Source organism: Sesamum indicum, linkage group LG1 (assembly GCF_026168435.1).
Source record: "Sesamum indicum cultivar Baizhima isolate 11 linkage group LG1, ASM2616843v1, whole genome shotgun sequence".
Taxonomy (NCBI): Eukaryota; Viridiplantae; Streptophyta; class Magnoliopsida; order Lamiales; family Pedaliaceae; genus Sesamum; species Sesamum indicum.
In genome coordinates, this window is record NC_142657.1 from 21,396,262 (window position 1) to 21,423,790 (window position 27,529).

Sequence of the window (27,529 nt, forward strand, 5' to 3'; positions counted from 1 at the left end):
AAGACTAAAAGTTGCTATTTCACTAACTAAGGCGTATAAATTCTAACAACAACTTTAATTATTTTAATTATTATTTTATTAATATATATATAATGTGATCAAAAAATTTAATCAATAATTACGATATTTTAAAATTTTAGTACGCGATTCACATCAAAATTAAGTATATATAAGACTATGTACATTAGATCATATCGGACAGTTTGATTTAAAATCACATGGCCTAATTCTACGATACACTGACTTGAATGATTATTCTTATGTTCCAAGTACGATATATTGATATCCGTATATTCAATATGTCTAAAACTTTACCAAGTGTATTTTTTTATAAGTTTGATCATATCTAACAGTCTGATCTGAATTTTGATGGTCCGATTGTCCCATGTTGTTCAATAATATAAGATGATAGTTAGATCGATGTAATGCTAATATTTATAAATATATGAATTTACTGCTGATTGTGAACATATATTAATCTCAACAATAAAATAGTTTAAATTCATATTTGCCGTGAAGTTTCTTGCCGTTGATACGCCACCATATGGACAAATCATGGCCTAACACTACCACCGTTCGACTCCTCTCATCGAGACGATTCCAACGAGGCCAAGCTTTTCCATTTTCATCACCGTCTGCGACGAAGAAGAAGACGGAAAGAAGAGAGATAAACAAAAATTAAGTAAAATAATAAAATATATAAAATATTTAATTAAATATATATTCATACATTTAAAGATAATATTTTTTATAAGTTAAAAAAAATGATATAATTTTGAAGAATACCTAAACTTTATATCAATTTTTTTAACTTATATAAAATATTATATTAAAACTATTAATATATATTTAAATTAAATATTTACTATTCTTTTATTATTCAAAATTTTATTAAATTAAATACTTTACTAAATTATTATTTAATTTAAATATATTTTTAATATTTGTTTATACAATATACTAAATAAATATAAAAATACTTAAAAATTATATCAATTTCTTTACTGAATTATTATTTAATTTAAATATATTTTTAATATTTGTTTATACAATATACTAAATAAATATAAAAATACTTAAAAATTATATCAATTTTTTTAACTTATATAAAATATTGTATTTAAATTATTAATATATATTTAAATTAATCATTTAATATTTTTTATTTCTTTAAATTTTGTTAAATTAAATAATTTTAATTAATTTTTATTTATTAATTCTTCTCGGTCGTCTTCTCCAACGCCAAACGGTGATAAAAATGGACAATCTTGGTCTTATTGGAATCGTCTCGATGAGTGGAGTCGAACGGTGGTAGTCTCAGGCCGTGATTCGTCCAGACGGCGGCGAATCGACGCACAAACATCACGGCATAAATAAATTTAAAAATTTTGGATCTCAGCAAAAACTTGATGAAAATGAGCAAGGTCGGTCTCGTTCGAATCTTCACGTCAAGGCGAGTCTATTGGTGGTGGTCCTAGGCCGGAATTCATCCGGATGACGACAAATCGAAGCCAAGAAGCTTTGACGGTCGTGCTCGAAGCCCAGTCTCTCTGGTCAATGAAAGTTCAAATTGATGGTATGGATATGTTCGTCTTGAGGAGAGAGTTCTAATGGTATAAGCCATGGTCGGAAATTCTTTCAGACAACGACGGAATCATAGAGAAAATTCGGAAGAAATTGTATATATAATATATATGTAAATGTATATAAATAAAAAATATATTCAAATTACTTGAAATTTAGACCATTTATTTTTTACATTCAAATATCAATGGTTGTTATAAAAAGGGTATAACGGTCAATTTAGCAAAAATTTAACGCTGTTAGAGTTCATCTAACGGAATGGGAGGGTATGCAACAATTTGGAAAACACTGGAGTTTTTTGTCTATTCTTTTAACACAGGGGGGTTTTAGCTAAATTTTGAAAACACAGGGGGATTTTATGCAATTTTTTCTTTCATTTATTAGATATTATTTATATTGCCTGATATAATATTTAATCGAAAAATTTTATGAATTTGACTATTTAAATTAGTGTGTAAATTAACACATTTGACTTAAAAATGTTATAGTTGGTTAATTAAATTATTAGATTTATAATACTTAATCATTATTATAATTAGCTTAATCAATTTCATCAGGCCTATTAACCAAATGCTTAGTTACATATATTGGTGTTTAGTTAAATTCTATAGTAGCAATGAATTGATAGAAAATTTATAGAAATATTCAAAAATTATATTTAAAGAATAATTAGGGATCATAGATGAAGTAGTTTTCGCCAACTCCAGGAATCCCCACAGTTTGGAACCGCCCAAATAGATGTATTTCGTAATTGCCCATGATAGAGTCATTCTATCCAAGTAGACGTCCTATCACACTTTATAATGTCACAGAGCTTCTTACACATTAAAGTTCGATTTAAGGTAACAATGTCTTGTAAGCCCTGACCACTTTGTGGGCTACAATACGATCAAAGATAGGGTAAACTTATAGTTTGTTTACTTAATTAGACAAAAGTTATGATTAGGGTGTGATTAGTCCAATGTTTACTATCATAGTTGTGATTTGGAACAAATCTATAATTTTTCAAAAATACTCATAATTAAGACAGAATATCAGCATCAAACACGTTGGTTGAGCACATAACTATAGTAGTTACTTCTTGTTGCAATATTTGTAATAAATATCCTTTTTACAATGTCTTCTAATTTATTACTTTACTTTAATCTTGGACCACGCTTAATTATTACGGGCTAATATTTAAAAATTTATGGGTTAAATATACTTATTTTTATCTAAAAAATTTAATTTTATTATTAAATTAATAAAACCATTAATTATGAGTTTGTAAAATAGTTCAAATTTTAAAATAAATACACAAAAAAACTTTAAGTTAAGTAATGAATAAGTTCAATAGATATACAAACAACTTTCATGTAAATATTTTGTTGTTGAGATATTATATTTATTGTGTATCTGTTATATATTAACTAATTACTCCACTTTTAATTTAAAGTTTTTATTTTTTAGTTAAAAATAATTTAGTGATAAATCATGCAAAATATCAAAATATATTAAGAATATATAATTATTCAATGTATGGGAATAATTTTGTTCAACCAAAAAGTAAGGATAACATTTATTAGTTCATAGTACAAAGGGTAATATTGGAATTGCAAAGCGTGCAGATATTTGTTTCCTTGTGTATCGAGTAAAAATCAAACAGAATCTGAAATAATTACCGTTATTAAAAAAAAAAAATTACAGTTGAAATATAATCTTTAACGGTTGATTTTTTTTCCCTTCTTAAAATTGCGTCTTTTTATTAATTTCATGATTCAGATAAACCTCCTCCCTTAGGCAGAGCTCTCAGAGTTCCTCTCATTCTCTCCCCCCCCCCCCCCCCCACCCTTCCCCGCTCCCTCCACACCAGCCTTCTTCACCCCGTCCACTCACACAGAATCCGCTCTGGAATGGGTATACTATCACTGCCGCTGGTGACGGCCATTCTCAAGAAACCACCGAAGAGCTGCAGCCGCCACCTTTCCTTCCTCTTAACCGGAGGCCAGAGGATCAATCGCGGTTCGTCCCTCGTATTCCGGCCGAAGCGCTTCTCATCCGGCGCCCATTCTTCTTCTTCTGTTTCCACGCCGGTGGAGCAGGACAACCAGAAACCATCGTCATCGTTGTCATCATCTGCTCTCACTTTCCAGCAAGCCATTCAGCGTCTCCAGGTTTCGTGCACCCTCGTTTGTCATTGCATTCGTTATCTCTGTTATGTGCTTTCAGTTGCCTTTTGGATAACGTTTAGATTGGTCGAATACATGGGCATTGGGTTTAGTTTGGGTTCTTCTTGGTTATGGTTTAAACCACTTGTTTGTGAGTTGGGGTTTATAAGTACTAGTGGATCGTTGAAGAATTTTGATTGGTACATTATCTGTATCAGCCACCAGAATCTTTTTTGAATATGTGCAAGAAAAGTAGAAGAAACTTGAAATATCTCTGTTTGTGGCTGAATCTCTCTGTGTGTGTGTGTTTATGATGTTGTCTCTACTGTGTGTTTTTAAAGTTTGACTTCATATCTGCAGGAATATTGGGCCTCCGTTGGATGTGCTGTGATGCAATGCAGCAATACTGAGGTAATTTGAACTCCGCTATTTTGAACTCAGTTTTCCTTGTTCCTGGCAAGGACCGAAAATTACTATGTTATGTTGGTATGGGCTGAGTTTTAATTCCTTTTCTCCATACAATGTGGGATTATTATGTTTTATGATTTCACCTCTCTTTGTATCATCTGTTCTATTCCAATTTTCCTACACATATACCGGCTTCCTTTTAGTGTCTTGTTTACTTTCTGGTGATTGACAATGTTGAGCAGGTTGGAGCTGGAACTATGAATCCTCTTACATTTTTAAGGGTTCTTGGTCCAGAACCGTGGAATGTTGCGTAAGTAAGCTTTTGATACTTCCTGAAATTCATATGTTTTTGCTATCTCTATCTATGTCTCTGTTTCTCCCTACTCCCATTCGTCCCTTCTTTCCTGTGCCTCTCCTGACCTCTCACCCAAGAAGGAAAGAAATGATGTATTTCTCAGACTTCATTCAATCAGCTCTAATTTCGATGGAAAGTGATAAATAATGGAAATATTTACAGATATAAACATTGGCCTGTGCACTGATCATGACATGGCCTAAGATTTCATGTTATTGGAAAATTATGCTAGGTCAAATTTCACATGAAACTGTAGGATTTTGGTCTTGAACTCTTGATTATATCCTTGAAAGAGGGTGTGATCTAAAGAATGCGTGGATTTACACGAAATGTTCGCCTCAGTCTTCAAAACAATAAAATGAAAACATATCATCCCTAATTTCGTAATGTGATTATTAATGTGTTGGTTTCTGTTGGAAGGTATGTGGAACCTAGTATCCGGCCAGATGATAGTCGTTATGGTGAAAACCCTAACAGACTTCAAAGGCATACCCAATTCCAGGTGAACTTTGAGGCAGAACTATGATTCATTTATGAAACTGTTTGAAACTTTTCAAGTTGTATATTGGCTTTCAACATCCTATCATTTACTTTGCAGTGCTTACCTCAAATTTATCTCAGGTGATATTGAAGCCTGATCCAGGGAATTCACAAGACTTGTTCATTCGAAGTTTATCTGCCTTAGGTTCTATTTCCTATCAATCATTTTCCCTGATATTGTTTGTAGCATTAATATCTTTCAATTAGAGCAATTGTTAATATCACAGCTTACAGATTTGTTATCTCTATTATGCTTATTTGTTGATATTATGCCTAGTTCTGCATTGAATCTGCCATTACATGAATTATTCTTTTAATAGCGTTCTGAGAAGTATTCAGCAAAGCAGTAGCATATGGAGCTACCTTCAGGCTGCCATAGTTTTCCCACACAAGATTGTCACTTATGAGTGTTTATTGGTGTTGATGATTTTTCTAGAGGGAGAATAATGACAAATCTATAGTTGAGGGAAATAGAAGGAAGCGTTTAAGATTTTTTGCAATCGTGTGGTTTACATTGTTTATATGTGGTTCAGGGCTTGACTGAATATTGAGGGATTAGCTTTGCTTCTGTAGTGGTCTTAGGTTTAGGTTTCAACATCTACCTAAGTCATTGATGAAGTATAACACAACTAGTGGCTGGTACCAGAATGATAGGATGCTATACTTTCTTTGGAAGTTACTTTCTCTCACAAGATCAATTTAAAAGTATACATGATTTGTAATCGATTGTAGAATGAACTATCATATTGGTTGGTGGAAAACAATGAGAAATTATATGGATATTCTGGTTTTCCCTTGGCTTCTTTTAATGCGACTGTTTAAACCAAAGATTGTGACTGGACTTAGTTTTGTTTACAACAAAGAGTATATGTGATATAAGATTTTTTGCAATTGTGTGCAGTACATTCTTTATATGTGGTTAATGGGTTGATAGAATATTGAGAGATTAGTTGATGTAACCTAAGTCATTGTTGAAGTATACAATGACTTGGTTGATGTAAAACAATATGAAATTATTTGGATATTCGAGGTTTCGGTTGGCTTCTTTAGATGTGACAGTTTAAACCAAAGTTGACCTGGACTTATTTTTATTCACAACAATGAGAGTATATGTGATCTAAGAGTTTTTGCAATCGTGTGGTTTACATTGTTTATTTGTGGTTAAGGGCTTGATAGAATATTGAGAGATTTAGTTTTGCTCATATGGTGTTCTTAGGTTTAGGTTTCAACATATACCTAATTCATTGATGAAGTGTAACTCAACTGGTGGCTGGTACGAGAATGATAGGATGCCATACTTTGTTTCAAAGTTACTTTCTCTCACAATATCAATTGAAGAGTTTACATTATTTGTAAGTTGATTGAAGAATGGACTTTCTTATTTGTTGGTGTAACACCAATATGAAATTATTTGGATATTCCAGTTTTTGGTTGGCTTCAGTAGATGTGACAGTTTAAACCAAGGATTCTGACTAGACTTATTTTTAGGGACAACGAAGAGTATATGTAATCTAAAATTTTTTACAATTTTGTGGTTTACATGTCTCTATGTGGTTAAGGGGTTGTTAGAATATTGAGTGATTAGTTTTGCTGCTGTAGATGTCTTAGGTTTTGGTTTGAAATCTACCTAAGTCATTGATGAAGTATAAGACAACTTGTGGCTGGTACCATAATGATAGGATGCCATACTTTCTTTCGAAGTTACTTTGTCTGACAAGATCAATTTAAAAGTATTCATGATTTCTTTGTCAATTAGTTCCTCTATAAAGCATATATCCTGAGGTGGCAATTTAGTTAATCAATTGCTTCTTTCTGTGTAAGTCAACTATCCCTACAGAGAACTAATAATTTCAGTAATGAAGAGTTGTTTGCTTTAATATTTTATTATGGCAAGATGCCGCCTAATCTATGAAAGCTTATTTTATATTTATTCTTTATATTTCCTGAACCTAAATTTTCACTTTAATGGTTGATAGGTATTAATGTTAATGATCATGACATTCGTTTTGTCGAGGACAACTGGGAGAGCCCGGTGAGGCTTTGTGACTAGGACATATCTGTTATTGCTTGTTTAATTAGCTTACTGTTCTGCTACCGTTGTTTCTTGTTTGCCATTTCATTTTTCCCTGATTATGAGCTTTATATTGTTTTAACAAACGCTTCTCATCTTTCAATTTCTACTAGGTTTTAGGCGCCTGGGGACTGGGATGGGAAATTTGGATGGATGGAATGGAGATTACTCAATTCACATACTTCCAGCAGGTCCTCTCTTACTCAGTAGAAACAACTCTTAACATTTACGGATTATGGATTTTTACTTAACAAGATTTTGATCCTCTTTGAATTGGTCTATGTTCAGGAGCTTCTTCATCATATTCTGATTTTCTGGTGTCTAATTTGTTAATTTTCTTTCCCAATTCTAGGCTGGAAGTCTTCAATTGATGCCTGTCTCGGTTGAGATTACCTATGGTCTTGAAAGAATCCTTATGTTGCTTCAGGTTCTTCATTTGTCATCAATTATTGTGTCTTACATTATGTGTTTTAGACATGCTTGCCTGAAGTTTCTTGAAATTTCTTTGCAGGGAGTTGATCATTTCAAGAAAATACAATATGCTGATGGAATAGCATATGGAGAGCTTTTTCTGGAAAATGAGTTAATAAACTAATTAAAGTTTTACCATTTTCTTGATAACTGCTGGTTATGATGCACTACTCACATTGTCTTATTTATACCGTTACTCTACTCTGTGGGAATTGAATTTCTTTATTACTCATCAGTATGTGCTGTTCTGGCAGTATGCTGACGGAATAACATATGGAGAGCTTTTTCTGGAAAATGAGTTAATAATAAGCTGATTAAAGTTTTGCCCTTTTCTTGATAAATGCTAGTTATGGTGCACTTCTTGCATTATCTTATTTATACTGTTTCTCTACTCTGTTGAAGATGAATTTTCTTTATTTCTCATCATTATGTGCTGTTCTGGCATGTAATAGAAACTTTCACATGGTTATATGATATCATCTGTAAAGATTAGAACATTTTGTGTCATATCCTCCTTCTGGAGGCATATGTTGACTGCTCTTTCCTGCCCCTGTCTAATAGCATATGGTGATTATTCAGTTCTGCAATGTGCAGGAAACTGCTTGTAAAAATGTGTAGATGATACACTGTAGTTTAGCTGCTCTATACAAGGAATTATAACTTTCTAGCCTCATTTATTCATGGGTTTAAATTGCATTTGGTGTTCCATGGACTAATTACATTTATTGAAGTTATATGATGTCAATCATGGAGATATATACAAAGCTTTCCAGCTTGTTTTCGTGTTCTGTTAGATAGAGGAGGGAGACAATGAAGTATCTGACTTCAAATTTAGGGAGCCTTTTTTGTTTGCCACTTGAAATGTTTGCTTTTAAAGCATGCATTATTTGTCTCTTAGTTCTAAAATAGCAGAAAAGCTATCAGATAATATTTGATTCAACCAATGATAGGGAAGAGATAAAAGGGAAGGAATTATGGTATGTTTCATACTTGGATGGGTTCCAGCTTTGCTACTCCTGTATAACTTGCATATAAAATCTTCAAAGACATCCATAGGACTTTGGTACTTTTCACTTGGGCTGCTGGAAGACTAACTACATGTTACTAAGTCTTTGTGATATTAATGTTAGCACAAAGCCTTGATCTCCTTGCTTTCATTCCCATGCCCAATCTGTCTACTTTCCCTAATCTAGACAATGTAATTCATTTTTAAACACATTGCTTTTAATTGATATATCTGCCATGCATCTGAACATTTTTTCCTTAACAGTGTGCTTCATTTTCTGTGTGCTAACAATATGTAGCGACGATCTCTATGTGGTTATCTTTTTTTTTTCTTTATGTCTTCAAAACATTTTCTGCTTGCTCACACTTCATGCTTCTAATATCTTTCTGACTTTTTGAGAAAGGAAGAGTGATAACTTCAATTATCTGTTTCAGGAAGGAAATGAGTGCATATTATTTGGAGCATGCCAGTGTAGATCACATTCACAATCATTTTGATCTATTTGAGACTGAAGCTCGTCGTTTGCTTGACTCAGGCCTTGCAATTCCAGCGTATGTATCTTTACTTTCGTCCACCTTTATGACATGCAACAGTTCAGGAATTGTGTTTTTTTAGGTTATAGTTGATACATATCTATATTTCTTGGTCATGTTAGGTATGATCAGCTTTTAAAGACATCTCATGCCTTCAATGTCTTGGATTCCAGAGGATTTGTGGGAGTAACAGAACGTGCTCGTTATTTTGGTCGTATGCGTAGGTTAGTTATCCTGTTTGCATTGTATGATGTTGATTCAAGTGCTTATCTGCAACAGTTGTAATACAAAGCATGATTTTATCCATTTTGGATTCGGGAAATATGTTCTTTTCTCAAACATGTGAAATTGACTTGTCAAGATACTCTTCATTTTGCCTTTCGATTTACTTAGTGCTGTTAAACCTATTATAGTTGATCACAACTATCCTTACTATCTATCTCTTCTCACTCATTCAGATGCTCCGATATTTTCTTTCCATCAGAATAGTTGACACATACGAAATTACGTCTTGAAGTTTTGTCTCCATACTTTCAGTTTAGCACGTCAATGTGCACAACTCTGGTTGAAGACAAGGGAATCTCTTGGGCACCCCTTGGGTCTTGCTTCTCAACCTGAGCATCTTGGCTTTCAGAAAGAAGACATAGAGGAAATAAAGAAAAGGGTTGACTTGAGAACTTTATATTTGTTTGCATCACTTCTATACTTATACGATGTCAGTTATCTTGGGCTATCTGGAGCTTCATTTCTTATTCCACATTTTGTTCGTAAACTCAACATGCTTCATAATTCAACAAAAAAGAGTATCTGTTAAGAATACAAAAATGGGTAATTCAATACTTGGACCCTCATGGTGATGAATGAAGCATTAACTAACATTATTCGATTCTGCGTGGGAAGTGTGTATTGTGAAAAATAACTTCTCTATGAGCCAGTAGAGGGTGGTGATCATGAATTTTTTGTTTCTGTACTAAAGAAGAAAAGTAGGTAATGTACTTACAAGTAGATTTTTAAGAACTTTAGAACCTTTGGATTTTAATAGTAGGTGGTATTTAAGTCTCAAAAACTTCCTTTACATAATACTGAGAGCTTTGCAAAGGCACATGGTACTGCTACTTATTCCATCATTACCAGCTTGGATTTTGTTAGACATTGTCAAAGGTTGTCTGCTCCGTTTCTTTCTGGTTATCTTTTGATTTTAAGAACTTTACATGTAGTGCTTGTTTGAGTAACTCGTTAACACTGTCAACATAACCTATTCCACGTTCTTTTTTCTCATTATCTTTTACAGATAAATTCTTTCTCCTATATTCTTTATATTTATTTGCTTTGCTTTGTTAAAATTGAAAACTTAGGAGAAATAATCACTGTTTGATCATCTATAAAGTTTTTCACTAAGAGAGCTTCTTGAAGATCGACAGTTTTCCATGTGGCAGGAGATGTTTAGCAACTTTAAAATGGTTACCTTTGTAGAATGTCAGATTTTTGCTATATGCAGATTTTGTCTTGTTAGCTTTAGAAGAATATGAAAATATTTTGTTGAATTGAACAAAAATTGAGATATGTTACACTCTAGTTGAGTCTTTACTCTTTTTGTTCTCCATCCATAAAATACTTATTTGTGTGATTAGCTTCTGTACAATGGTGCTGGTGGAAGTTTTTTTACGCTCATGCTCTCTTTGTTGTCAATTGATAATACTCTCTTTTCCTGTTTTGTATAGGTTTCCTCAGAACCCCGAGCCTTTGTTCTCGAAATTGGGACAGAGGAGTTGCCGCCAAATGATGTGGTGAATGCTTGCAATCAAGTAATGTGGTTTTTCCTTGTAGAAGTCTTGCTTTAGTCTCTTATATAAAGTCTGTTTATGCTCCTGCCATATCTTTTCATCTTGATTAAGTCTTTGCTTATTTATTTTTACTGTTTCATCAAGCAGTAAATTTTCTAGAATCTATCTAATTTCTGCGATCCATTTTATTCATGATTGCAAAAAGGAGTTCTCTTGCCAACCATATCTGCTGGTTATTGCAGCTCAAAGATCTCGTCAAGCATTTGCTCGAAAAGCAAAGATTGAGTCATGGAGAAGTTAAGACATGTGGAACACCACGCAGACTTGTGGTATGTCTGAAGTCTTGTTGATGGTGCTTCTTTTTGGCTTTGCTTTATGGAGTTGCTTCTCCATCTTGACCTTGTGTGAAACTGCTTACTTAATATGCCTGGGTCTGTTTGCTCTTGCTAGTCCATATTTCATATGATTTAAGACCTCAAGCCATTAGAAAATGCGTTAGTGTAAGAAACTGATTTACATATCAAAAATTCTTTTTTTTTTTTAATTACAACATGCTCATTTTGGAAGAACCTCTTTCTTTTAAGAATCTTTAACTGACTTATACAACAAACAGTGGTTTTATCAAAAGTGATATCATCTCATCAAGATAAGCCCCTAACCTTTACTTGCTTTATATGAACTCAGGAATTTGTCACGATGTCTAATGATGATTGGCCTTGCTCAATAAGGGCGAGCAATATTTATTAAGCTGAGCAATTGTAGATGTAGACTGTTTTGTGGTGTTAGGCCTTCTAAGTTATGAATATACATGCAGGTGTCTTTTGTTATGAATTAAATGTAAACAATAATGTTTCATTATGTTACACTAATGTCCTGTTTGACCTTTTTGTCTTTAAGTCCACAGTATAATGAACAATCATGGTTTAACCAAAGAGATGGGTTTTTGTCTCTGATCTCATTCCTGATTGGACAGAAGATTTTCTTCGATTTTTAACAAGAGAAAGTTGCAATATGATGCTCCCTGGGGAAAAACACACTAACTGGCTGCAAGAATCTATTTGGCAAGTTGGGATTTTTGCTTTGCACTTTTGGCACATGGCCATTTTCCCTAAAAAAAATGCAAATTTTTCCTGGCCAACTTTTTCTTGTAATGCGTGGCAGAGGCTGAGATGACATGTCATAACTATTTGCTGCTCTTTTCCTCGTATTTGGTCATGCATTGAACTTTACTTTTATTCCACAGATGAACTTGTATCATATTTGCAAATTCTTAGTTTTCGTACTTCACTCACCTTACACAACTTATCATATGCAGGTTCATGTCCATAACCTATGTGATAAGCAGGTAGCTAATCAAGTTGAGGTTCGGGGACCTCCAGCATCAAAGGCATTTGATCAGCAAGGGAATCCTACCAAGGTCATCCTGTCCTGGAATTTATTGTTTTGGTTGTTTATTGAATTTGTCCAACGGTAAACATGATAAATGTTTAATCAACATCAGTGGAACTGTTTGGTCTAAGCTGTGTGCTCGAATTTAGGTAGGCAAGCCATGAAATGACCTCAGTACTTGTTTTTCTTGACATAATGTTTTCAACACAATCTACTCTGAAACGCTTTACCTTCATTATCATCTTCCACTTTCTTGATATCTTTTCAGGACAACGCCACTCTTTAAAGGCTTACCTCATTCTGGGTTGGAAACATATAAATTTTCCATTCTCTCTTCCCTTGAATGATTTTTTCCCTATTGTAAAAACATCCATGGAACTAAATTGTATCTTGAGTGGTCCTTGGTTACCTTTATCATCTATGGTTTCTAATTCTAGTCATTGGTCAGGCTGCTGAAGGTTTTTGCCGCAGAAATGGAGTGCCTTTAAGCTCCTTGTACAGAAGGGTTGAAGGTAAATTCCTTTTTACATGTGCTAAACTGAATCTTCCTATCCTAATCGACTCTTGTGGTTGATCTGGTTTATCCTTTCGTATCATCTGTTACCAGCTTGAAACATCTGTACTGTACCTATTCTTTAGCTGTCATTTGTCATTTTCATTAGGTTTTGTGGCTCTTTCTTGCTTTTTCACTGTCAAGCTTGGCATATGAGATATCTGGCTTGGCATTCACTCTCAAGCTAATTATTCTACATTGGCTTTGAAAACATTTCCTTTTTCATCTAGTTTTCTAATGATGAACATCAAGGGCCTGTCTATTGTGAAGTTTACAAAGCAATGATGCTTAAGAAATTTATGCACGAATGCTGTAAAAGAATATATTCACTGACATGCCAGGATGAGACAAAACCAAACTTTCCTATGGCTTGAACAAAATGGTCGAATTTCTTTTAATGAGGATTTCACTTGTGAGGCAATTTCACGTAGAAAATAGTTGATATATGACAGCATAATTAAGTAGTTCATGGTGCCTAAAGGGCACGCTTGATTCTTGTTCTTGCCATGTCTTAGCGGAGAAGGTTGATTTTAGAAGGTTCAAGCAATTTTTTTCCTTCTATTGTACTTCCTTACTATATCTGCACATACAAAAACTGACAACGAACGCAACATTATTTTGTCTCCGTTTCAAGATTTTTTTTCAAATGAGGCAAATATGTAAAATGCAAATTATATGTGAACATAGTAAAAATTACAACGTAGTAGGTTTCTGAAATTAGCTGAAAAAGATTATGTGAAGAAGCAGAAGGCAATGAAGAAAAGAGAAGTCTAGGAACCTCTGGAAGGTACAAGGACAACATGCAGGTACTTTTAAAGTACGAGCTCATGGCCTGTATGAATAAGGACAAATGATTTTACCTTGCAATATTGCCTGGGCGCAAATAATTTTAAGCAACAATTTGATCCTAAATTGAGACTTAAGGGAACAATAGTTGCTAATAGAAGTCATTGTTTAAGCTTATTGAAGATACTTTTGCAGTTATCAAACTGCTTGCCGTTATTACTTTCAGAAGATAGAAGTGCTGTTACTTAGCTGTTTCCCTCTCCGAAGGAGATTTCTCTTCCTTCTGTTTGTATTTTGGCCTTTATTCTTAATCTGTTTATCAAAATAAATTACTGCAGGTAAAACAGAATATGTCTATGTTCGTGCCATGGAGCCATCACGTCTTGCCCTGGAGGTACCCTACTATAACTTTCTTTTGATTGTTTTTCCTGTAGGCATCTTACTGATAACAGCCAACCAAATAAGAAAAAGAGAAAACAGAATCCATCATGTAACCTCCTTATGATTGTTGTCATGCAAGCTTCGCATGGGTGAATTGCTTTAAGACGTTTCTTAGTGCATATACTCATTTGAAGCTTGTTAATGAGCAACAGTGTCCAGTCCTACAAGGCTACAACACATGCACCTAGTAAGATAGTTGATGGGTGTCTGTTGTATTTGAATGAAATTCTATCATAATAAGAGGAAACTAGTGATCGTGTGTCCAAAAGATTTCTCCCACCATGTAAAATTTTCCTGTCTCGTGTTTGAATTTCCTTCTTGTTTTTTGCACCACACATTTCATTATCTCCTGCAAGCTTCCTAATACACTGGGCATCATGTTTATTTATTATACTACATCCAACAATTCAATCACATGACATGTGTCTGCTTCTATATCATTATTATGTCCAGTCAAGTTTGTTCTTGAGTATTCACTCACAGGGAAGTCTTTTACCTTGTGGTGTATGTCCACATATTTGCTATCTACTTTTTGGATGTGTTACCTATTCCTTTGTCATTGAACAGGTTTTATCTGAAGAGTTACCTACGAGCCTAAGTAAAATATCATTCCCTAAGTCGATGCGATGGAACTCTGAGGTTTGTGCTGCTCAACTAATGGAACTTCATCTGCTGTCTAATCTCTTTATCGTCTTTGGATTGTTTGTCACTTCCACTGCCGTTCTGGGTTTAGGTTTTCTGTCAACACTGCTTTTTGTTTATTTGTGTCATGCATTGCCCTGAGTATTTATTCATTATGTGGTCAGGATCGTGACAGGAGTAAGTACAAAGTAGGATCTGAACAGCATCGACATTAAATCTTGAGTTTGCTTTGTGCCTCTCACTCTTCCCGTGGAACCTAACATTTTTGGATTCTCAACTTTAGGCATGCATTATTTCTGCAAGTTTTGGCTTATTATATTCCATGTTATCATCTTTTATACGTAGATCTATGTATATGTATATACATTGAACACCTTTAACATAAGTATTTGCTTTCTAATTCTTTCCCTCTGTGTACGGGGGGAAATTAAAGAAAACAAAGAGATTGTTTGGCTAGTGATTATGTTGAAGATTAATTTCCTTGCATTACTGCCTTTTGCCAATGGAACATTTTATGTAATCTGTTTATGAACTTCTACATACATATCTGCTTTTTGCTCCTTTAGTTTATGTATGCATATGTTGGAAAATTGAAAGCCACATTGTTATTACAGGTCATGTTCAGTAGACCCATCCGATGGATATTAGCGCTGCATGGAGATGTAGTCGTTCCCTTCACATTTGCTGGAGTTCTAAGGTAAGTTAAAGATGTGTTTTATTCAAAAGTCTTTTCTGGCTTTTTGCTAGTTCCTTTTGAACTTGTCATGAAAGAAAATCACATGGTTTATCTGGTTTTTCTGCTTGATGTTGTTATTTTAATTTGGGATGTATATTTTACCTAGTATGTAAGTTGCTGCAATTGGCTGAAGTAGAGAAAGCAATGTGAATTAATGCGTGTTGCTTCTTGGAAAACTAGAAAAATCTTTCTTTGATCATGGCACTTATGCACTTCCACATATATTGCAATGGTATTCTAGTAATTGCATTTGAGTAAGATGGCTAAATATGCATGGCATAATGCAAACTACGCCATTGATGAAATGATTAGATAATAGCATGTTAGATTAAGTTTAATTGCTAAAGCATTGAATATTAGAAGAGAAGTAATGCAAGCTTTTGTATATGTCTCACATTTCAGAAAGATTTTTATTTATTCACAGCATCAGCAAGGACAGCAGTATTTCTATTCACATTTCTATTTTTAATATAAGTTTCTATTTACTAGAGCAAAAGGCATAAATATTTGTCCCGTCTACCATTGTGCCGGTCTAACTCATCATGCTTCTTCTATTTGTAGAAGTTAAAAATCATAAATCTTTAGTCGCTGTTATGGCCTTCTTTGATGTATCAATAGTCTGTGCAATCTCTTACTGTAGTTTCCTTTCTTTAACTTGAGAATGTTGTTTGTTCCCTTCATTCAACTTGAACCTTTTCTAAGATATTGATTTTATTTGTGTTCAATTGTTTGTTAAACAACTTTTCATAGGATACCTTTTGCGTCGAAAGCTAAAGCCATCATTGAAGAATTTTTACATTTTCATGGAAAATAATTTTTTTCTACATTGGAATTAGGCAACTGACCTCTCTACATAACATGAATTGGGGTAGAGTAGCAAATTTTAAAAGATTCAAGAATCCAGACTAAATAACTGTAGCCTCCGACTCAACCTTTTATCTTAACCGTTGATTTTTGGTTGTGTTGGTGGGTATCTAGTTCCGGCTACTACTCTCTTTCGAGTTAAGTGTTCTTTTTTCTTCCTTTTTATTTTTGGCAGGGTGGGTTGGGTTTGAGGGATAATGCAGCTATTCTAAGCGTCTTAAGCTTCTTCTATTCAATAGCATTGAGATATTTGTAATGAAGGCCAATTTACAGCCCTGGAAATTGCACGCACATCTTGTATTCTAGTTTCTTTGTTATTTATAGTTTTCATCTAGTTTCCTTTCACAGTGGGGATGTCTCTCATGGACTCCGAAATACTCCTTCAGCTACTATTAAGGTATGTCGGTCAACCATAAACATTTAATTATATGAAGTTTCACAACTCTTTCTGATTATTAGAAATTTCATTTTTCTTGTGCTTGGGAGTTGCAGGCATGAAAACAAAAAAAAAGTTGATACAACCAAAAAACTATAAGCTATATGAAACCATAGGCTTCATTAGAAGTTCTTGTCTGGGACTTATATTGTGTAATTCAGAACTTCACGGGATAAATGTTTCATCATTGTGTGATCAGTATGTTTGTGCACTGTTCACTATCCAATTAGAAGTTCAACTTCTGGGTTCTACATACCTGAAGATAAATTTGTCAATAAAGAAGGCATCTTTAGAATAGGAGTACCTATCGTTTGTCATTTTGCAAGTAATACTATGCTAGAAGGATCCAGATTCTGGTATTCCCCTCTTATTGAGCTAAGAGTTGATTTCTGACCTAACCAAACAGTGGTTTTGCTTTGACTGGTAGAATTTAAGAATCATTTTTCTTTTCTCCTCCCAGCTGTGAGTTTAAAGGAAATGATGTAAATAGGTGTCAAGGGAGAGTTGTTTTGTTAAAGTAGTTTTGCTTCTCCTATGGAAGTGGTTGGTTTAGTTTGTATGCAGTCTTTAATTTTATTATGACGCTCTTGCCTTTCTTTCAGCCATCTTAATTGCCTTTCTTGGTATTTATTAGAATACCAGTGGCTAGCAGGGTTACTTGAGTGAGGATTTTGTCGAATACTTCAAATATTCTAGCTATCAATAACATCTGCATTGCTGTATTGTATTTTTGAGTCTTTAATCCGTGATCACATGACAAGCTTAAAGGCTTACAACCAGGTTTCTTTTATTGTTCTTTTCTTGGTTATATTTATTGCCAAAAGACCGTGATCACATGACAAGCTTAAAGGCTTACAACCAGGTTTCTTTTATTGTTCTTTTCTTGGTTATATTTATTGCCAAAAGAGTGCCTTTCGTTGAACCAAATTGATGTCTGGTTGTTCTCTTGGATAAAATTGTTGATGCCAACAATATCTGCTGACTTTGTCTATTAGTACTTTATGCACTCTCTTGATACCAAATGTTTGACGTCGCTTAGAAATAGCATGTATCCTTCCTTTCCTGGAAGGTAAAAATTAATTATTTGTCTCTATTCTGTAACGATGTATACATATATTTTCTGGGACTGCAGGTAGAGAGTGCAGAATCTTATACTGATTTGATGCAAAATGCTGGAATAGCCATCGATGTTGAGGTGATTGATGTGAAAGTTCTCTTCTTTATTTATTTTTTCTTATGCTTGTAAAAATTCAATATATTCTAGAAGATAATGGGCTGGAAGTATTTGTTTTTGCAGCAACGCAAGAAGACAATTGTGGAGAAGTCTACTTCCATCGTCAAAAGTATTAATGGTTCTGTTGTAATGCAAAGTGGTTTGCTTGATGAGGTAAGAAAAGAGTACCTGCAGTTTTTTTGTTCTGGTTTTCCTCCTTGGAACAATTTGAAAACATTTTCTTTAATGTTTAGGTCGTAAATCTTGTTGAAGCACCTCATCCAGTTCTTGGCAAGTTTAGTGAGTCTTTCCTAAAGCTTCCAAAAGACCTCCTGATAATGGTTTGTCATTTGCTACTAATTAAAGCTAGATTTCTTCTCTTATTCTGTTTACGTGTTCTTTTCATCCTGCCTTTGCTTGCTTGTATTACTTGAGAAATTGATGAGCTTGTCCATTTCTGCACCTCATTTATTTTATAGCGTTTACTGCTTAATTTCTTGCTATACCTATAGTAACCTTCTATGATACATCCATGAACATGCATTCAGAATCATTCTTGTTATCAGGTATCTCATTTCATGAAACTGTGCAGGTTATGCAGAAACATCAGAAATATTTTGCAATAACCGATCAGGACGGAAAACTATTGCCATATTTTATTGCTGTAAGATATGCTAATCATATAGAAATGTTAAATTGGTAAACTTTTTCTGTTATGTCGCTATAATCGTAGCTGACCCCATTTGTTGGTTCAGGTTGCAAATGGACCAATTAATGAAATGGTTGTGAGGAAAGGAAATGAAGCTGTGCTCAGGTTGATATACTCGTCATTTTTACTGTTGCACCATTCATGGATTTTAACATCTAGAAAAACACATGCTAAATCAAAATGTTGTACTGAAAAATGTTAATATCAGAAACTAGAAATTCTATTCCCTGGTTATTCCAATGAGTTGAGCTATGAATTGAGTAAATAAGTATTGTCACAGGGCTAGGTATGAAGATGCAAAATTCTTCTATGAGTTGGACACGAGTAAGAGATTCTCTGAATTTCGGGACCAATTGAAAGGGATCCTTTTCCATGTAAGTTTCTTGCAGTCTCGATCTTTCTGTGGTACTTAGAAGGTTCTCAATGGAGAAACCAGAAAGTCTCATTATTATTAGTGTATAGGAGAAGTAAAAAACAACTGATCCTGCATGATTTTGAATAGACGACGATTCTGTATTATTGATCCCATGATAGAAGCATCAGCTTTCCAAAATGTTCATCATAGCTGCACAAGAGTTAGGAATTTAGAATCTGTAGATATTCTTTATACTTTGCTGCAATATATGTCCTAATATGAGTAATAAACAGGAAAAGCTGGGGACAATGCTGGACAAGATGACACGTGTACAAGGTCTGGTCACTGAGGTGGGCTTGTCGTTGGGGGTAACTGAAGATACGCTCCAAGTCATTAAGGACGCTGCATCATTAGCAATGTCAGATCTTTCATCTTCAGTTGTGACAGAATTTACCTCCCTTGCTGGGGTAATGGCGCGACACTATGCTCTTAGAGATGGCTATTCAGAGCAGGTTGTGAGCTGGATTCTCTCTTCTTCAATTTGTCTTAAAAGATCTAATGCAATTCTCTATTATTCTTCTCTACTCTCAATGGAGCCTTTTCTGTGGTGATTCTTTATCTGCTGCCACCTATTCTATCCCCTTTAGGACTTGGAGGTTGGAAAGATGTGTCTGACATTAATGCTAACTCCAGCAGATAATTTGACTCCTTGATGTCTCTGTATGGTTTAGAGAAACGTGATTCTTTCATTTCTTATAGCCTAATAACAAATCTCTGAGTTTGACCTAGGTTCATACTGTGTAGATACTCTTGAGTCGACTAAGTTTAGATCAACTTTCATGACTCGAATTTGTTCCTTTTGTAAGATGTGGTGAATTGATTTTTATTTATTTTTAATTAAACCACCTGGAGGTGAGGGGAGTTTTTTTGAGTCCCCAATCCTTCTATATTAATTCAGATGTGGTAAATTGATTAATGATAGACTTCTGTAAATGACATACTTTCCCTTTGGTTCTACTTCAATAAAGTCTGACTCACCAAAGTAGGAAAAGGAAAAATCCAGCTGGGTGTACAAGGGATTGATATTTTCATTTTTGGTTTTCAGCCTTTCTAGAAGGTTTCTTTCTGTTTGACGCCCCCTTTTCATCTGAACATACAAGATGCATATGCATTGTATTAGTAGCTAAATGTCCAAAATCTATTACAAGGTGAGTCTTCATTTTCTCTAAGCAGTCATTATTTCTTTTTTATTTATCAGATTGCTGAGGCACTGTTTGAAATTACGCTTCCACGATTTTCGGGAGATATAGTTCCAAAAACTGATGCTGGAACAATATTGGCAATAGCAGATAGGTATAACACAAGCTACTCTATTTCTTTGTGCTACTCCCTGTGTTGTTTGGTTAAATGTCCCAGTATAATGTGTGGTACTCTGCTATTAACTTCTGCATTTTCTGCACACTGCTTTTAATTTTTGCGTTTCGCTAATTATCTTCTAATACATGTTTATATTAGTTTATGCATCTAAACTACTCGGATCTTCTTTTGTTTCTTATGTCTTTCATCCTCTTCAGAGATGGCAAAATGGAGATAGGTATAGTGAAGTAGTGCCGAGAGGCAAAACAACTAGGAAACGTCCAATGGCACACTCTTGAAGTTGCAAATGCAACACTTCTCATCCAGTGAAAAAAGTTTTTAGTTAAGCTGGGAACTATTCTTTCAACAAGTTATTTGTCATCTAACCAGATCTTTATCTTTATTCTGGATGCATATTATTCAACATATAGATAGTGATATTTATGAGATTATTGGAGTAAACTCTAAACTTGTAAGAGAAATAGGAAAGGAATATAATCAAAATAATGTGCTGGTTAACTAATCTTTACCTCTCTTTCAAAGAACTAAATGAAAACATTTTGCCTGTAGGAAAGGTGTTGGTATTGGGGGCTGAGTGAACATCTACTGTCTTTGAGCGATTGATAGTTTATTGGCCCTATTGGCATTGAGTTCGCTAAGATTGCAAGATTAATGGATCTTCCTCCCAATACCTTCCTAGCGCAATTACATGTTCATGTATGAGAAATAACAATAAAGGTCAGGAAACCAAATTTCTTATGCATGAACATGTTCATGCATTTGTGTTATTTGGATGTAACAAGGAAGAAGTTTTGGACGGAAAGCAGAAATTTCATAGCATGAAGATTGGTGGTTGTCATTTATTAAGGGGATTCCCTTTCAGGTTTACATGTACAATCAGTCTGTTTGGTGTTTTCCGTACAAATAAGATGGTCATTTTGCTTGACATTTTTGAAGGCTCAAAAGATAATCAAGCATTAAAAATCAGCAGTTTTAATTTTGATGAATGTGTATAAGATCTGTCACATTTGCTACTATACAATAGAAGGCTTACTAGTTCCAGCGATCTTAGCTTTCTATTTTCAGTAACATATCTTCTTGAGCTGGCCCTTTTATGTTGTTTTAAAAATATTCTGAGCAATCCCTACTACATCGTATTTTGAACCACGGCCATCACTGAAATGATGATCCCAAATACCCATTTTCGGACAACCTTATGATGCATCCCAAATTTTGGTAACACAAAACATTTGATGTTCAAATAAAATTGTCTACCTACTAATTCAAGCATGTCCATGGAACATACAGCTTCCAACACCTGTAACAGTCCTGTAAAATAATTAAATAGATTGATGTTTATTTTGAGTATGTATCCCTTATTCTAGTTGCTGTTTTGATTTTTTCTGCTAGATTTTCGTTTCCTCTTTCTTTTCTTTTTCACCCAATTCCTTTTATACAGGTTGGATAGCCTTGTAGGATTGTTTGCTGCTGGTTGTCAGCCGACCTCCACCAATGATCCCTTTGGCCTGCGAAGAATCTCTTACGGTCTAGTATGCCTTAATCAATGTAATAATTGAAATCTCATTTCATATTGGGATCATTGGAATAATGTTTCCTTCATGATTTGCAGGTGCAACTGTTAGTAGATACCAAGAGGAATTTGGAGCTAAGGCATGCTCTTGAACTTGCTGCTGCAGTTCAGCCCGTGAAAGTAGAAGCACAAATAATAGATGATGTAAGATGTTTATTTCCTGCTGCAAACTTTCTATGAGAGCAATTGCTGATGGTCTGCTGTTATCCAATTGCCACAGGATATGAGTGATGTAGTGTTTATTTTCCTCTTATTTCAGGGGTATCCATTTCTTTGTATTCCATCTCGTTTCAGGATATCAGTTCTTTGCTGTTTTATGTTTTTGATCACATGATGATCTATTACATTTCACATTTTTTTAACAGTTGATGAATGTGCACAGTTGCAACTTTGCAGAAAGCTGCATCTGATGAATTGTTAGTGTATTATAGGACCTTTACCTTTCGACACAGGATAAAATTCATCTGCCGCACATGCATAGTATTCTACTCATGATGTGAATAAAAATTGACAGTTTCCTCTCTCGTTTTAGGTACATCAATTTGTGACAAGGAGACTTGAACAACTTTTGGTATGTTGATCTTTTATCTGCGAATCATTTTCTGTGAGGACTTGTTGCTCTTGATTATTGATCTTCCTCCAGCTATAAGACCGTGTTCTGAATTTGTCGATCATGTCAAATGGTTATTGTTGGTTGAGCTGGAACCACCAGTCTGGTTGATAAAATAACTCCTGTTAGAAGAGAAGTTCTAGCAGTCTTGCTTTTATATAGAAAGTGTAAGGAAAAAACCATGCGTTTAAGGCAGAGTTTAGATGACATATTTTCCTTGCTGGATATTGTTTTGTAGATCTCTTCTAAGGGTTTGCTTCAGATTATCTGAAGTTATGTTCTAGCTATGACTTTTGTAGAGTTCACCTTGCTCTTGTGGTTATTTGCCTTTTATTCAGTCGATAATGTAACCGATCAGCTTTATATTATCTTAGAATGATGTCAAAGCTTTTCATTCTCTATTTCATACTATTTTGACGATCTTTTGAGTTTAACCCATATTTGACAGATGGATCAAGGAGTGAGTCCAGAAGTAGTCCGTTCTGTTCTAGCACAGCGTGCAAATCGGCCTTATCTGGCAGCAAAGTCTGCATATAAAGTAAGTTATGGCATTCTTCTTGTGTATTTGCATGTATTTACCCAAGTGGTACCCAGGTAGATATAGAAGTTATAAACTAGTCTATAAAGTTATGTCAGAAAGATAGTTGGTTGTTCATGGTTGCCAACGGCATGTTTAGTCAACAAATGCAACAGTTACCTTATCTAGTATGTAATTATAATCTTTGTTTTAAATCTACTTTCTGTTCTATGTGACTCTAGAATATGAATGTACTTTGAGTTTTAGGTCTGCTTGCTAGTCAAGAAGAACTTACTGAAGTTGAGTTCTGTCAATTATTGGTGATCTCATTCATCTGAAATGATAATTTGCATAGACAGATGCACTGCCCTTTACCTTTTAAGATTATTGACACTTACCAGCCTCTGCCAAAAAGTAATTTTCTGATGCAGTTTCTTCAGAAACATTTTGGTCATGTCACTAACTCTATCTTGTGCTCCATATAAAATTTCGTGTTTCACATTTGAGTCTTGTCTGTAGAACTTATATTGTTCTTCTGTTAATGAATCAGACTTTAGCATGAAGTCTCACATTGTCGTGTCAAAATTAAGTTTACCGAACAACTGCCTGTTGGCTGTTGGATGCTTTTCCAATTCTATGAATAGGAAGACATACGAGTTTTGTTGTCTATGGGTATGAAATATCTCTTCTTTTGTTTTCCCCTTGCTTTCCAAATTGCAGATGAAAGCTTTGTCAGAAGGTGAGCTGCTGCCCAAAATTATTGAGGCATATTCTCGCCCAACGAGAATTGTTCGTGGAAAGGATGTTGCTGATGATCTGGAGGTGCCTAGCGATAACCTATTTACTTTTATTGGCAACCCTTTTTTAGTTTTCTCTCAGTCAACATCAATGACAGATAATATAAGACTTGAGCGTTCATGAAAAATGTTTTGGGGTCCAAATTGGAACTTAATGTGTTTCCCCTTGCTGCTCGTGCTTTAAATTGCCCATGCATGTTTTACAAGTTGATTGTTTTGGTTGGGCTGGTTTCCTCAATGCTTCTTAGTGTGAGAGGACATTCACTATCAGAGGACCTTGCATGGAGTGATTGCTTGTGGAAGCTTAATAAAATTGTTTAATGCATAAGGATCTTTTTAGTCAGGTGGCAGAATTCCCAGTATCTTTCCTAATGCATATTCCATTTTTCTTTGTCATTTTGAGTAGATTATTATCTCGCGGTGTAGTTAGTTGCCTACCTGTTTTTGCAAATATATTTCCAAAGTAGCAGCAAAAAACGGAAGTGTTCAAAAGCTTCATAAATTGCTATGCAAAATTCATAGAAACACTGATCATAAAGATGCACATGAATCACAATGATGCATTTCATGTTTATGTGCACATCCACATTTCTTCCATGCCACTGCAGCCGTGTGTTCTTTTTCATAACTTTTTTTCCTAAGCTGGGATTTATCATAATCATGTAGAAACGGAAAAGGAATAAAAGTATCTACACAGTATTAAGTTACGATGGTGCTTGTGAGATATCTGTTTTGGGAATCTGCAATTCCACTTTTAGTTACACATCTGAATGTTTGCCATATACATAAGAAATGAAAAACATTGGAGGCTGGTATTTCTGTTGCCCATATGGTTTGTTTTCACTTTCTCCTAAATGTAAAAAGCGCATTCTCTGTTATAGGTGGATGAGGCAGTCTTTGAGACAAAGGAAGAGAGAGCTTTATGGAGCACATTTACATTGTTGAGGAGTAAAATTCATCCTGGTACCCTCATCTTTGATAAGTACTTGTTTTTGTTATTTTGATTCAGCTGCATAACTCATTCTGCTGTTTTTATTTTACCATCCTCTTACATCACTTACATGTCCATTTTGTACAGACATGGAAGTGGATGATTTTGTTGAAGCATCTTTACCTCTACTACAACCGCTCGAGGATTTCTTCAATCATGTATTTGTTATGGTGGTATGTTCCCTTAGTTTGTTATTCCTCATAGATTATATATGCACGGACATATTCATATCTCTATCCATATCTATATTTATATCTATGTTATTATAAAAGTATAAATATGCTCACGGGTTTCATTTATTTTATATTCGATCAAAATATCATTATAGTTATGCTATCTAGTGGTATTTGTGTAAATTAATATCATAATTGGATAAAACTTAGTTCTAATGATATCTTGATTAATACAATATATTAATTGGACACATAAAATGCACCTTATGAATGAAATTTTAAAAGCTCATAAATTGTAAATTCATTTCTAGTATTACTAAATTCCCATAATTAATTCCCTATGTACAACTCCTGGTATGTATTTTTTTTTATTTATTTTGAAAATCCATAAATTTAATCTAAATCGAAATCTAAATTTAAATCTATTACAAGAGTATGAATATTATAAACTATTTTATGTTTCTTAGTTTTTTCTTAAATAAAAAAATTTACATGAAAGCCATTAAAATATTAATTAGTAATGTCTTGATTCTTGTAGAGCAAAATTTAGAACTTTGTATTGAAAAATAATAAATACTTGTATAGACATTTTTTCGTACAAATTCCTTTTACAAAAATTTGATTAGAGAAACATAAAAAAACACGTATCTTTTCCCAAACCCATGGCACCTCCTCCCCGCTTGCCCCCTCCCCATTGATCCGTTCCGTATTAACCCCTCAGCATCCCTTGTGACCTGTCAACTCCCTCCACCCATACACACACACAATCGGTTCTCCCTTGCAGGCGTCGCAAACACGGCGTCGGATTTCTTTTATCGAACTTTTTCCATGTATGTGTATATATATATACACACACATAAGTATATATATTTGTTGCATATATATTTATGTTAATATTAATATATATTAATGATATATAAAAATTTGTCTATATATGTGTTTACATATAATATAAATTAAATTAATATACTATTATGTTTATATTAAAATTTTGTGATATTTATTAGTCTAATTCATTTCACTTGGACGTTGATTTAAATCAAGCTGTTTATTTTATATTAGGTCTTAACTGTTAATTTAGATAAACTAATATCAACCGTGGCTGATGATAGATAAAATCAAGTGGTTCATAAATTATTAAGGTATAAAAAATTATTTGTTCTTAGAAGTCATGAAAACTCGCACAGGACGCATGTGATACACTGTTGGCTTATTTACCCTTATTTAAAGTAATAAGGTTCTGTTTATAGTAATACAATAAATTAAAATGCATGTCTCAACATAAACATTGGATCTCCGCAAAATTAATTTTTGGCGAATCCAACTCATTACAATTTATTATTAACAAAATTATGTAATGTAATGTAATTTATTCATGCACTAGAAGAACAAAATTATTCCTTATGAATATTATAAAAAATATATTAACTTTAGAATTAAAAGTATTTCAATATAATTCTAATGAATTTATTTATTTATAGTTATTTCTATAAATCTATAGAATTTATTATTTCTATATATTACCATTTTCATGTTAAAGAAAAAGTACAATTGACAAGCATCAACTTAAAAGAATAATATGGTTTTAAAATTCTGTCAATTGTTATAATTTTATATTGTATATTATATTTTTCTGCATGCAACGCACATGTTCTTTTTTCTTTTACTAGTATACTAAAAATGCCAGTCCCATCAAATTTTCTTACCCATTGATCATGTTCCTCAGCCAGGTGTGTAGAAGGATGTATTTCAAGTTCTGGTTTTGGGAGTGCACATAGCACTTGTAGAATCATATTATTGCTGCTTCATCTTCTAACGAATCTCATATGCTATGTCTTACAATTAAGTACGTGGGATGAGGTTTCATGAAGTTTGTATTATGTGCTCTGAACTCTATTTGCAGGAAGACGAAAGAATCAGAATGAACAGGCTCGCACTCCTGCGAAAAATTTCAGATCTTCCAAAGGGAATAGCAGACCTCTCAATTTTGCCAGGTTTCTGAGAATTGTTACTTTCAATTTAGAAAAGATAAAAAAAATTGAGTTTGACGCCATAGAAGTGGCAAGGAAGAGGAAGGTGAGAACAACGGAGCACCAATCAGCACACTGGTTTCTCATAGGTTGGAAACACAAGTAAATATTGTGTGGAATATTAGTCTGCATGGAGCTGAGATCCAACCAGGGCCGTCTTTCGTTCAATCCATTTCATGCCAGCCCTCTTGCACAAGGAATGAGTAAATGGTGGTTGTTATAAGAGTCGGCTTTTCAGATGAAGCTGTCATTCTTTCTAGGCTCAGTTTTGGTGTTGGATTTTGAGTCGAACTCGTGTATATTACTTGTAAGAGAAGTATTTGAGTGTATCTTTAAGAGGATCATAGTAGAAGATTTTCTTTTTGCAAGGATTTATAATAGGAACTGTTAAAAAATAATATGGGCTTTATTTATAGTAGGAATTAAATTTGTACCAGTTAA

General features: G+C 34.0%; 1 protein-coding gene across 4 annotated transcripts; it reads left to right on the forward strand.

The window, feature by feature from the left end:
* Positions 1 to 3,396: 3,396 nt before the first annotated feature.
* EDD1 (glycine-tRNA ligase) lies at positions 3,397 to 27,529 on the forward strand. Of its 4 annotated transcripts, none has more exons than XM_011090941.3 (36): positions 3,397 to 3,737; positions 4,092 to 4,142; positions 4,382 to 4,449; positions 4,915 to 4,996; positions 5,116 to 5,179; positions 7,011 to 7,066; positions 7,219 to 7,296; positions 7,458 to 7,532; positions 7,617 to 7,687; positions 9,017 to 9,133; positions 9,238 to 9,339; positions 9,653 to 9,779; positions 10,837 to 10,920; positions 11,142 to 11,228; positions 12,215 to 12,316; positions 12,737 to 12,800; positions 13,966 to 14,021; positions 14,636 to 14,707; positions 15,325 to 15,407; positions 16,659 to 16,707; positions 17,879 to 17,941; positions 18,044 to 18,133; positions 18,214 to 18,300; positions 18,552 to 18,623; positions 18,715 to 18,773; positions 18,949 to 19,042; positions 19,317 to 19,535; positions 20,282 to 20,376; positions 21,839 to 21,929; positions 22,010 to 22,114; positions 22,503 to 22,541; positions 23,029 to 23,118; positions 23,818 to 23,919; positions 24,776 to 24,857; positions 24,973 to 25,058; positions 26,962 to 27,529. In XM_011090941.3, the coding sequence occupies exons 1-36, from the start codon at positions 3,477 to 3,479 to the stop codon at positions 27,058 to 27,060; spliced, it is 3,222 nt and encodes a 1,073-aa protein (XP_011089243.1). In that variant the 5' UTR covers positions 3,397 to 3,476; the 3' UTR covers positions 27,061 to 27,529. The 4 variants fall into 4 exon arrangements, 2 of the variants coding, with proteins under 2 accessions (XP_011089243.1, XP_020552867.1); XM_020697208.2 differs by having other exon boundaries at positions 3,723 to 3,737; positions 4,382 to 4,453; XR_016065052.1 differs by lacking the exons at positions 23,818 to 23,919; positions 24,776 to 24,857; positions 24,973 to 25,058; positions 26,962 to 27,529 and having other exon boundaries at positions 21,839 to 21,945.

Coding starts and splice junctions, on each gene's coding strand:
- EDD1 (XM_011090941.3), top strand. CDS start 3,477: ATGGGTATACTATCACTGCCGCTGGTGACGGCCATTCTCAAGAAACCA. Junction 16,708..17,878: donor CTCCTTCAGCTACTATTAAG/GTATGTCGGTCA, acceptor CTGGGACTGCAG/GTAGAGAGTGCAGAATCTTA. Junction 21,930..22,009: donor GAAGAATCTCTTACGGTCTA/GTATGCCTTAAT, acceptor CATGATTTGCAG/GTGCAACTGTTAGTAGATAC.